A 12,884-nucleotide genomic window follows, 5' to 3' on the forward strand; every position below is an offset into this window, starting at 1 on the left:
GCAAGGACACAAGCAAAAGGCTGAGGAGAGGGAGAAGAAAGGAGCTAGCAAATACCTAAGCATATTCAAGTTTTCATTCTCACTGAAGATACTCAAGATATTTCATTCAGAGACAACCCACACTTCAGAAATCCATCTAGAGAACCAGCTCCACTTTTGCTTCTTCAGAGATGTTAAATCATTAATTAAAGCCCAGGATACCTTGACTGTGCCTCTCAGGGTGAAGGAAAAAGCAAGAGGTGCGTAGCACTGGGGACAGTGATATGAGTTACCAGGACTCATTCTGACAGTTTCCAAATGTGTATATCTGCGAAAGCATTGGACCCAAGAAGTCTGACATCAGTTGATGTGTTAGATATCAGGAGGTACACCATTAAACTAACAAAAAGAAAAGTTACAATGTCTTCCTAAGTTAGAAAAAAAAAAAAAGAAGAAAAAAAATATCCAGTAAGGTAAAACATAAGGGTGCTTGCTAAGAACACTAGGAGCAAGATCATGTAATTATTGTTTAATAATAAAATGGCTTAACCATAGTAGTACGACACACAGTGATACAAGTTTGGTGGAAAATAAAGCACCCGATTTCCAAAATTAGTGACACCATGACATAGTAATGAATACAATCCATTATTGTATTCATTACAATTCAATTACATACAATTACATACAATTCAACAGAAAACTTGGCATGCCCAGGACAGTGGTAAGGGAGACATTTAAGCAGATGATTCTTTTGTCCTGGAAGTTTTTTCCCCACACCAACAAACCTTGCTCTGTCAAGAGGTGTTAACAGGCTAAAAAGGTAAGAAATAAGGTCTATACATTTGCCGGAGGTCAGCTGTTCGCCTCCGATTTCAAAAAGTACCTCTGTCTGAAGTCAGCATAACTGATTCAGCTCTCAAGTTAACAAAAATTGTGTTGTGTTAATTGGGTAAAAGTTTCTCCTTTTTGCTGCCTCTGTAGGCTAGTGCTGGGACTCAGCTGGATTAAACTACGCTGTACTGTACAGACGTCCTTTCTTCTGACTCACAGTAACAGCCTTGAAAGCTTCCACAGATTTCTGCTTTTCCTTCTGCCTCTCTCCAACATTATTTCACACAGGAGCCCTCTTAAAATGTTGGCAATCACTATTACTTAGTGAAGACTACACACAAGGCTTGGCACTGTCTAGGAAACCAGCAAAATGCAGAGTTGAGCGCAGAGGCAGAGGGGTTAACGGAAGATTTCTGTCTAAAGACAGACTGCCTCTAATCCACTATCAGAGTTCAGAGTTGCTGCTTCAAGCCACATCCAGCTCCAGATCTGAGAAACCACATGTCCCCACAAATGTCTCTTTCAAGCCACCTGCACCTCTGGCTTTTACTGACAGCACCTCCCAACCTGGGAGTTCTCTGACTTCCCTTCCCAAACCCCCATCATCCTGCAAGCCCTGGGATTTTGTTCTGTGCACCGAGTGCCAACACCACTGTCACCGCACAGCCACAGAAAAGGTCTAAAGTCACTTCTTAACTGAGCAGATGTGGATCTGTCCTCTCCGCACAGCTTCAGCATCACACAGAAACATAACTGGCCAACTCTCTCCTGTTATTCTACCTGCAGGACATCCTACATGGGTGACTTTTCTCTAGGAATACCTAACCAAATGCTGGTCTAATTTCCAAGTTTGTCATTAACTTAGAGAGAAGCAGTTCACAAACACAGAGGATGACGAGCAACAAGAACACGGCATGGCAAACCCAAGGGTATAACCATCCACCCAAGTCACTCCTCAGGGCCTGACACCGGCCAGTTCATGACACAGAAGAGGTAGTTTAAAATACAAAACTTTAACTTGCATTCATCTGAGCACCAAAAAAAAAAAAAAAAGTCTTCATTAATACAACAAACTACAGAGCTTGTCTAGAGAGGTTGTACCCTCTTGAGTTTCTCAACTGATACTTCATGTGCATTTTCTTACTTCAAATTACAAAAGGGTTCCCTGTGGCTGTTGCATTTACCTGCTGTAAGGAAAGGGAAAACCCAACCATGCTGCTCAAGAACAAAAGCATCTGCATGAATAGTTAATCCTTAGTAGCTATTCTTGGAAGCATACTCGTGTCGGCAAGGTCCTAAAACACAGCTGCATTTTACATAAATTTTAAAAAAATCGGTGTTAGCCAGGTTTAGAGACTTTAATATCTTAAATAATATTTGCATCCTACTTTGTACCTTCCAAACATCACGCTTTATACCTTCTAACCACTGTAAATGAGGTGACTGATACAGAAGCATTTAAGGTTTTAATTGACATGTTTCAGGAAAAGCCAAACTGTACTGGCACAGCAATTAAAATAATGTTTTCTGTACCACAATAATTCAGATTTAATCCTAGCACACTGGCACGGAACTTGCATATGTAGACTGCTTTCAGTACAATATGCCAGGTACGAGAGCACTTTGACTCGCAATTTTCACTGCGAGGTCAGTGCAGAACCTCCCTGGGTTTAGACACAAATTTGTTCTTATCCCCCCTTTGCCAAAGGGGACATGATCCCCCTCTGCACTGAGTTCATTCATATGCCTGTACACTGTACTGAACGTTTTGTCCCCTTTTATAAAAACGGAACACTTGTCACATTAAGAGTACATAATTTCATCTACAGCACAAAAGGACAAGACATAAGTTAACAAGAGGCAAATCAAACCAGAACCAGCAAATACAAGGACAGGCTGTGATTTTCAGGCCACAGTCTCCCTCAGTGAACATTTGCATCTTAGCAGATCAAGTTGCCAGAGCAATGTTTTCAACCTTTTTTAGGTGCAGAATCATCATCTAGCCAGAAGAAATCCATGTTGTATCTACAGAATAGGAAACCACGATGGCACCGACTAAAGGGGACTTTAATTACTGAGCAAGCAACACGACCTGAATTTCCAATGTCTCAACAAGACAAATGCTAATACATTCACTATCAGGAAGCAGGAACGGACCATGTTACCCCCCTCTACCTATTTCACAACTGTGATGTTTTTACAAAACATCATACAGTGCAGAAATAACAGTGCTGCATACAGTGCTGAATCTCTTTGCTTTAACAAAAAAAGCAACCAAACACCTATGGTAAAGAGGGAAGGGAGGAAGAAAGCTGGGAAGTCATGCAGGAACCAAAAGAGATGCTTCGCAAAGGGTTAATTTGTTAACCAACAGGGCTGTTTTGGCTACGGTCTGATCACAGCCCCCAAGTACCCACAGAGACCTCAGACATACCTGGTAGTCAGAGCACATAAATGAGAGGGGGGAAAAGTACCCCCATGAGCAAACAGCCAGCCTGTAAACTGAGACCAAAGTAGTTCAGATTAAGAATAAGACACATTTGAACAAAACTCTCAGAAACCACCAAGGAGAGAATTCAAAGGAGAACAACAAATCCTTCCAATCCCAGGGCCCTCCTACCAGGAGCTAGCTGTGTGCTTTACCCAATACGAGTTAGGATGTTTATTTTTGAACTAAATAGGTAGAGCTCACAGTTCTAAGATAAAAAAATATCAAATAACCTCATCTGCCCACCCCTTCTGTCCTTCTGCGGGGCGTAAATTTTGCACATGCTATTTCAGTAGACGTGAAGTGTTGGGACTAAGCCCCACTGCTGGATCTGTGGCGGGGGACCGAATGTTCACTTGTTGGAGGTGTGCAACAGAGGATGCTCCTCTTTGCAGATGGTCAGGGGTCTGCAATCACAAGCTTTTACAACAAGGCTTTTTACTCTGAAACCTCCATTTGTGGCAAGTTTTTTGCATACGCTTGTCAAGTTCAGACACATGCATAAAGAAGAGGCACCTAATGTGCGCGTTTCTAAGTGCACTGTGTGCCCCTGAGGCACAGTACAGAAGGGCCTTTCATTCATATGACTGTGCTGTACTGTTCTTCTAATAGACTGAGATCTATCTTTAATGGCTCTGTAATGATTTAATACACCAGACTGAGGAAAAAAGCCCAAAAAAAAAAAAAGGGCGGGGGGGGGGGGGGGCAGGATGAGTAGAGAGGGGCTGAGATGAAGCCTTTATGAAGGGAATGGCTGACAGTGGAGTCAGAGACATCTGTGTATCGAAGACGCAGATAAGGGGACCAGGACTCAAATTCTGCATGCCTATGCTCAGTTCCAAGCCACCAATCTTACTCTTTCAAGCCCATGAGGAGTTCTGTACTCGGATTTTAATAGAAACTGTGCAGCAACACAGATCACATCTATCTGAACAGACATGCAGCCTAACTTCAATTTACACACAAGACTTGCATTGACTTTTATACGCTTTCAACAGTCCCCAAAGGTATTAAACAGGAAGAATCCAGTAAGACTTGGTCTTCTCATGATCATTGTAATAAAAGTATAATTCTAAATTGCTTACAGAGCCTATAAAAGAAAACCACCCTATATAAGCAACACAAGATTTGAGTTTTAGTCACTGAATTAAAAACAGCTCAGGCCAATTTAACCATATGATCTCAGTAAGAAACAGAGACGTAATTCAGAATCATCCTGTTCACACGATCTCAGCCACTATTTTAATATTGACTTAAATACACAAACATTACTTTCTTTAGTCCTGGCACCTCTGCAGCACAGGGGATTATTTCTTCTCCCTTCATTTTATGGATGGGCAGCAGCACTTAGTGGGCAGATGTCTGTGAGGGACAAGTGCTAATCCCCCAAACTTACATATATCTGAAACATCGCCTTTATACATCAGATCTGATACGCGTTTGCTTATTTTGCTTGTGCCTGTAACATGTCTGTAACACAGCTGCTGCTCTTGGGTTGTTCCAGCATCACACTGGGTTTGGAGCTCCCAAACATCAGAAGCAGGGCACAACAGTAAGTCTGATGCTGTTGCTGCTTTCCTCTCTCCCTTTCTCCGTTTTTAAAGAACAACACTCAAGTGTATCCCAAGGACTTGGATCACAACAGCCTACTTAACGGTATGCAATCAACCAGAAAGAAAAGTGTTTCTCTTCAAGTTACTTTCTCAGCAGAGAGCTCACCAGCTTGAGAAAACGGAGACCATCACCGCAGATGTGTAGCCATAAGGCTTTATAACTAGTCAAAACTGTAGGTTTACCTCGCTATTGCCTCAGCCATACCACTCTGGAGCTACTATACTAAAGAAATACCGAAAATAGTATCGAGGGTTTAAGAAAAATTTTTCTGTAGCTTCCAGCTCTGCCATCCAGATTCTTCTGATTTAGATACAAAAGGTATTCCCTGCTCTCTACACATAAATACAATGCCTTGAGTTTAATGAAAATAAAGCAGTATTTACCTACAAAAAACTCAAAAAATACCATGTTGGAAAGGCAGCAGCACAGATTTGTCCCAGTATACACAATATGTGCATCTTAACAAATGACAGATGTCTTCAGTAGACTAATAGCAAAGGAAAGGCATTCAACAGACTTCCTTGTCTGAGCAAATTGAGGATTTGCATACAATAGACCGAAAATATTTTTGTTACTGAAAAATGCTCTGTGACTACTCATTTGTTCCATGATCATAGGGAAAAAAACAAAACAAAAACAAAAACTACGGGCAAAAGAACTCCGTATAAGCAGGACTGTATGTGAATGCCATACAAACCCGTTTAAATTTAAAAAACCTAATAGCTACAGAACAGGATACAAGATGCCCATCCCAAACGAGACACTTAAGCATATGCGGTTTGAAGTCTTTTAGTTTAAAACTTGCAGTGAGCAAGCCTTGTGCTTCTAGAAATGAGCTTTCAGACCACATTTTGGGGATAAAACCTGCACGGTGAGTTTCTATATAGGGAGTCGTACAAATTCTGACTTCCAAGTCACATTCTAGAATACACTTAAATGGATAAATCTTAATTTAGATTGTAGCACGCCAAGCTCAAGGATCCACAGCCATTTTTGAACAGTTAAAGCAGGATTTTTTCTTCTTAACCACTACTTAACTTTTCCTGCGACAGTGTCTTTTAAAAACATACGGGTGCTCCGGCTTACAAGCACCAAAAATTTTTAGCACCTCCTGCATAGGTTTAAGTTCGCTCTATAGCATGGAAGCACTACTGGATACAACACTGCAGCCAAGAGCAGGGTGGTGTGACCCTCTTAACTCTAATGAAGTCACCAGAAGTCCTGTTTCTTCTCCCTTCATTTGAGCAGATCTGAGCTCCTCAGACTGAATAGAAGTCTTTCCTTCAGATGTGTTCATTAGTAATTCAACAAATAAAAACCAGACAGCATTCAGAAGCACAGCCGAGGTTAACAACCTGTCAACCCACAACATCTAAAATTAACAGCAGGGACAGGGGACCCTAATACTAAGAAATAAATTGATCTTTCCACAAAATGGAAGCCTTGTGTTAAATCCAAAACACAGGGACAAAGAATTGTTAATTCCTGTTAATGTTCTGCCTGACAACTATGTAGCATAATATAATGATACTTAAATCAAGCACTTACAGGGTCTCTCAGCTCTTCATTGTCTCGAGTTGACGTTCGAGGTATTTTCACCGGGATTTCATCTCCACATTCAGTGTCTGAAGCATTTGGAGACTCTGCTAAATCAAGGAACTCATCTCTCTTGTGACCTCTGAACCTTATTTTGTCCAACTTCTTTAGCATGTTCAGCACTGCACTTTTCTGCTTTACCTTAACATGACGGTTGGAGTCTCTGCAAGAAACAAGACATCAAGAGAGCTTTAGAAAGCTTACAATAAACCTAAATGCACACATTCTAATCGCTAACTGCTTCTAACCATCTTTCAAGGGCCTTCTGCCACTGGAGGAAAAACATGCTGCAGCTTTTCAACAGACATTTTTTTCCACAGTGTAACAGATGCATGGTTTGTTTTTCAGTAGTTGATGATTTACCACCTTCCCACACTATTATGGCCTCTTTCTCATGGCTATTTTTAAAGCAAGTCAGAATGGGCACAAGCTAACAACCTGGACTCCAAAGAAAGATTAGGAAGTCAGTTCCTAACAGGTTACTTGAAACAAAAAAAAGTTTGGCTGAAAAGTCCTCATTCTTCAGCTCACTGATATTTCTAATCAAAGACATGAAAATCCACTAAGCTTCACAACCGATCTTTAAATTCCCAGAAAAACTGCAGCAAGAAAGTAAGGAGGCTCTCATATCTCCTTACTGCTTTGGGCTAAGAAAACAGAAAGTACCAAAGGTTTATTGAAGAAAGCCGCCAGACAGACGCCATGCAGAAGACGCCACCAAAAACTAGAGATTGTTGAAATTGATCATAACACACATTCAAATGCACTGCCAAAATCCTTAAAATCACCACTATTGACAATTTTGTATGCCCTTCACTGGATTTCTATTACTCCCTTTGAGACAGAAAGGAGAATCACTTTATCAGTGACGTTTTCACAATTTTTTAAAACTAGTACAACCAAAACTTTACTGTAAGAGAAACAGCACAGCCAGTACTTTTGCAGACTGTGCAGGTGCCACAGCATCCAGAGGAACAAGAAATGCCCAGGACACTTCACTTCCACAGGCAGTATTTGACATGAGCAATACTTGAATTCTATAACTTAAATCATACTGGGAGAAGCATTTTGCTTAAGACAACAGAAAAACGCTTAATTAATATATGTAAACTCACTGTAATGGTAGCTTTCCAAGTCACTGCACCGTACGATTTCTGATTTAAACCAGAACTGCCAGATCAGTCCGATTCAGTGCTATGCAACACACCCTGCACCGAAGTTCCCAGCCAAGCTCCATCATTTTTTAAAGAAGTTCATTCCTCGATCCTGCCACTCCAGCAAGCCAGCGCTCTAGCAGTTTGTAACAAACCAGCCACAATTTTCTCTCTTACAAAGTCTGTTCCTCAGCTCAGAGCAGTCATTTGGAAGGTGCCACAATGCTCTCCCAAATGGATTTTTGCAGTCCACATTTTGAGGCACCTGTTCCTATTTGTATCTTTTTTTTTTTCCCCTATGGTCAGCACTGTCCTCCTCTTCATTAAAAAATACACTTAGCGTCATGGCACAGCACCCCAGACTCTGGTGTGAAATGAAAAAGGGAAAGATTTAGACATCCGTCACTTCAGGAGCGTAAATAAAGAGCAACAAAGAAGAGGCTTTTGCTCCCATAGCCTTTGCACTTGAGGCAATTCTCACCTCCTAACACAAACCTCCTTCCAACAGAGCTCTTCAACTTTCCCTGAGGATTCTCCACTTACCCTAACACTTTGGCAGTGACTGTTGACACCAAGTTCAAACCAAATCACTCCCTTCAAAATCTGCGTTAGTTTGCAACTCTGCCAAGATTTATTAGCACCTTCACTTAAACACAGAAGTTTGAAACTAATACAAATTCCCTATAGTGCAGCTGCCAAAAACTCCCGCAAAACTGTTCCTTTATCAGAGATGCTTAAAGTTGCAGCCCCATGTTTAATCTTCCACTGAAAGAGAATCACTTGCAGTAACTCACACCCAAGGTTATTTTCTATGAAGAGCTTTTCTTTGAAGTTCTATTACTCGTCAAAGTTAAGTTTAAAATAGAAACACTTCTTGCTCATTCATTGACTATTTGATGAAGAAACTTGTCAGCTATCACATCCAGAAATATCTGTAGGCTCTACTATTAATAGCAACTGAAGAACAAATGCTATCAGGCAAGTTTAAACCTCTGATAAGCACCAGCACAATTGTCTCATGCCCCCTCCCATCTCAAAGATCTCCATCTGTGTTCAGCCAGTTTGACATACCATGCAAGTCAGACCTACGGCAAAGCAGCTGTAAACCAAACCCCGTTTGTGCTGTCACTGCTAACGATACAGCTATGTGAAGAAATAATAAGAATAGTAGAGTGCTATCCCTTTTCTGGTCGGCACTCATCAGCCCGTGCCAACAGAGGACAAGCACTCATTCCAAGCCTTCTCCATCCCTCTTACGGATGGAGCAGTGAACTCAAGGCTGCAGATGAGCTCTGCTGTCCTGGGCTGAATCAGGGAGTCCTCAGCATTCTCCCGTCATAGCCACATTTACCCAACATTCCCCAAAAACCAGGGCTGGATCTGGACCTCTTCTTATTGCCTGGCATATATAGCATTTCCATGGACATTTCAAGATCCAAATTCAGTTTTCTCCTTAGAGTGAATTCACATTCACTTACCACACAAAGCAAGTGAGAGGCAACAAAAACATCTTGAGACAGACCAATCTCCAACCCTTCAAGCTTTGCTTTCAGGCAACAAAGAATGCAAGACCCACAAGGCCAGCGAAAAGACCCAGCGGTGTAACTGCTTGGGGGATGGACACCGTTTGGGAACATGAAGTCCTAAACTCCAGCCTCCTCCTAGGACGGTTCATGTATGTCAGCCCTAGGTCACAGAATAACCTCACCAACAGATGTATCCATGATACATTTATGGTATTTTTTACTAGTAAAACTGATGTACTTACCCTTAAGAGTGTTACCACCTGGTCTTTTAAAAATGCAAGCCTTTCTTTAAAGCACTAACAGATCAATCCACTGAAGAGTCAGCTTAAATTCTGTAACACAGAGGCTAGCAAAAAGAGATGTCATCAGCATAAATATTTTTAAAGTATTATTCAGTCAGTTGACCACTGAAAGAGGAAATAGTAAAGATCATGTTCCCAGGCCTTTTCTTAAGTGCTCAAAGTACAAGAAGCCGTTATATAAAAGTATCTGCTCAGTTATAATTTAAAAATAATAAGATCATATTTTCTAAAAATTGTTTCGCATGTACCAGGCTCCCAGATTACTTACAGCTACATTAGATTAACCTAAGCAAAAACCTAAGCTTGCCAACAAGCTCCTATAGAAACTCATTATCTGGCCTGCAGCCAAATGCACGATCTAAGACAGGCTTTTTATGTCAGCAGCCTGCTCTTCAAACTAGCAACTCTTTTTTTAGATAAAGATCAATAAATATGGTGACATTTCAGCACTTTCAGGCTGACGGAAAAATGCTTCTCAGAGATTTTGTATTCCAAGTGACTTGGGTAAAAATTAGGTAAGCCTGAGGATGCTTTTGTAAAATGTAAGACCAGAATCTGATCTAGAATTAGATTTATTGTAAAATAGGGTAACTAAATATCAAAACACTTGCTTCACCATCACAGCCATTAATCCTCTCATCCTTTCCCAACTACTCATCCACATCCAGGACTCAGCTGGTTCAGCTATGTTTCTCGTTTCTGTTTCTAGTAATTCCCCATACCAGCAACCTCAACATGCTGTGCCCAGAGTGGGAATGCATACCCCCATCTTCCCCCTGCTATCAAACTAACCATAAATAAATACTATGAAATTATAATAAAAATGCAAATATTTTAACTCCGTGCATTGTAAACGTTCTCATTTCTGAACACTGTCATACATGTGACAGTAATTGTTCTCACTACCACACCATAAACAAGCTATAAATAAGACTGTTATCACGCCTGCAAATTATTAACTTGAGAAAATAAAATCAAATCCATCCTCTCGGATCAGGTTTATTTCTGCATACAAACACCCTGCCATTAATGTAAGCAACAGAACATCTTTCCCACATTCAGCGCTGAAACAGGAAGAGCTGCAGAGCACAGTAAGGCAGATGCCGACTCCGCAAGACTGATTTAGGTCCAACTTTGGTGCACCTCAGCCAGATCTAATAATACTAGCAGGTCCTCTGTAGTAATACAGTAAGGATACCTTACATTAACATGCTTTCATACCCGACCATTCAAGCACCCAGGTTTTTAAGATGACTTCTGTTTCTCTTGTTGCAGTAGCAGAGGTCAAACCAGCAAAATTAAACAGCAGCCTGTAAAAATTATCATGAAGTCCCAAACCATCTAGCAAAAAAATAGGCAGCAGTTTATGTATGCAGGGCTTGGTTAGTGAAAAAGCTCTGTACTTCCCACGCTTAAAAAAAACCCCAAAGCTAAAATAATCTTTAAAGGTGGTGGTGGTGGGGGGGGTTAATTGCCATTCATATCTAGTTGCTAAAGCAAATCCTTCAAGGCTGACGTTTTATTCCTTTTACAGAGGGCCAAAGAAGAGGTGACCTTATTTGGACCCAATATGAAAATGCTCAATTAATCCCCAAATAACTTCAGTTTAAATTAATATAGCAAGACCCAAACACCAAACCAACATACGCAAGCATTCCAAACTTCCACCAAAGTAGAGAAAAATCAAGTTTTCCCAAACTTTCACATAAAAAACATAAGGAGATCCAGCAGAGTTTTTTCTGCCTACATTTACAGAAAGCCTTCAGCAAGGGGACCACCAGCTTCTAGGGAACAATAGGCGGCCTGCCTGGTGCGTTCTGGAGGGACTCAGTTATGGGGCTTGCTCCTATGGACATCCCCCCCAACCCTTCATGCCACTGCCCCCTCCATGCTCTGTTCTTCATGCATCAACATGGAAGAGGCTGGGATGCAGGAGGGAGGAGGGAACTCGGGGAAGGGCAGCACTCAGTGCACCGCTGCTGTCTGAAAATCCACCTTGACTGGCCCCAGAGTCTCCTACAAGTGGCTTATAGGTTTTGGTTTTCTGTTGCAGTTAGTTTTTACACAATAATACATACTCAATAATGAGAGTGCAAGGCCTGGTAGACCAGGCAGAGATTGAAGATCTAAATCTTCATGTGCACTTTGCCAGAGAAAGGACTTTGCTTCACAAACACAGCAATTCAGTTTTCCTTAGCTGTTAACAAAAGGCAAGTCTGCTACACAAAGTCAAACAGCATCACCTCAGCGAGCGTTCATTCAGAGCCTGGGCGGAAAAAAAAAAAAAAAAAAGAAAAAACCAACCAAACCCACTAAAACATCATGGATTAATTCCATCTCAGGTCAAAAAGGCCACAGAAGACTATGACACAGCAAAGTAATCTTCAAAGCACCTGTGTTCCTTGTGCTAGAAAAAGTGTTTCAGGAAGATGAAGTTTGGAGTTGAAGCAAATCTAGCATAATAACCTTAGTTCTCATCTTTATACCCCACCTCCTTCACATTCTCCTTTCAGTCTCAAAACATCTTTCTGGAGAAGGCCGGAGTAAGAGCTCCGGTATCCAAGAAAAGCCAGGCTGTGTGTGAATGAACAAGTACAGACATGGTGTCAACACCAGGATGTTTCAGTATTATTGTGAGCAAGGGATGTGCAAACCGAGTGGAAAGTATGAGGGTAACATTAGGTTTTCATTACTTCTTCACTGAGATGCTCCTACATATTATCCTAAGAGAGCTGACAGGAGACCAGGAACACAAGAAGACACACTCAGGCCGTTCACATCCCAACTGATGCTGAAAACAAAGCCTGGTGTGGTTTCTTTCGTGGACATGCTCACTAAAATGGGAAACCTCAGTGAGTACATCTAAGCCTAAAGCAGAGTCGCAGTCCAGCTCTAGAAACCGCTCTGTGCAAAAAGTTCCCTCTTGCCACATAACTCCCCCCCGCACACACCAATTTCTCATTTTAATGGACAGAATCTCAAGTCACTGTCTGAACATTTTGTAGTTATTAATATTTAAGAAACTAACCAGAGAAAGATCAGCTGATTCCACTTGAGAGCTCCTTGTCTGCTCAGCTTTTCTTTCCCCTGCGCACACATCTCCCAAATCGCTCTCCAGAAGGCTCGTATCTGTGAGGAAAGCCAAACCTTACCCATAGCGTCTCCTCTCAGGCAAGAGGGAGTGGTTCTCCATAGATGAAGTTGGCACCTTTCAAGAAAACTTTACATTAAGCTCAATCCCACAAGATGCTTAAGCACACAGAAGGCACACAAACCTCACCCGATGCAGTCCTTCCATGAACAGCACCCACGTGAGCCTTGTATCACCCAGGACTACAAAATGTATTGAGTTCCTTGTACTAGGAATGTCATCATTTCTCATTGGACACTA

The 12,884-nt window shown here is 41.4% G+C and overlaps 2 protein-coding genes across 2 annotated transcripts in view; one reads left to right on the top strand and one right to left on the bottom strand.

Annotated features, from left to right (window-relative positions):
• Window positions 1-12,884, bottom strand: part of GRAMD4 (GRAM domain containing 4) — an 81,682-nt gene that overhangs the window by 48,777 nt on the left and 20,021 nt on the right. Inside the window, exon 2 of the mRNA XM_080394099.1 lies at window positions 6,464-6,674. Coding sequence (XP_080250225.1) covers window positions 6,464-6,674 — 211 coding nt within the window. The remainder of the gene's footprint in view (window positions 1-6,463; window positions 6,675-12,884) is intronic.
• The window catches only part of CELSR1 (cadherin EGF LAG seven-pass G-type receptor 1), a 295,961-nt gene that overhangs the window by 31,568 nt on the left and 251,509 nt on the right, over window positions 1-12,884 (top strand). The gene's annotated exons all lie outside the window — the stretch shown is intronic.

This window comes from Falco punctatus (genome assembly GCF_963210335.1).
Source record: "Falco punctatus genome assembly, chromosome: 6".
NCBI classification, from domain to species: Eukaryota; Metazoa; Chordata; class Aves; order Falconiformes; family Falconidae; genus Falco; species Falco punctatus.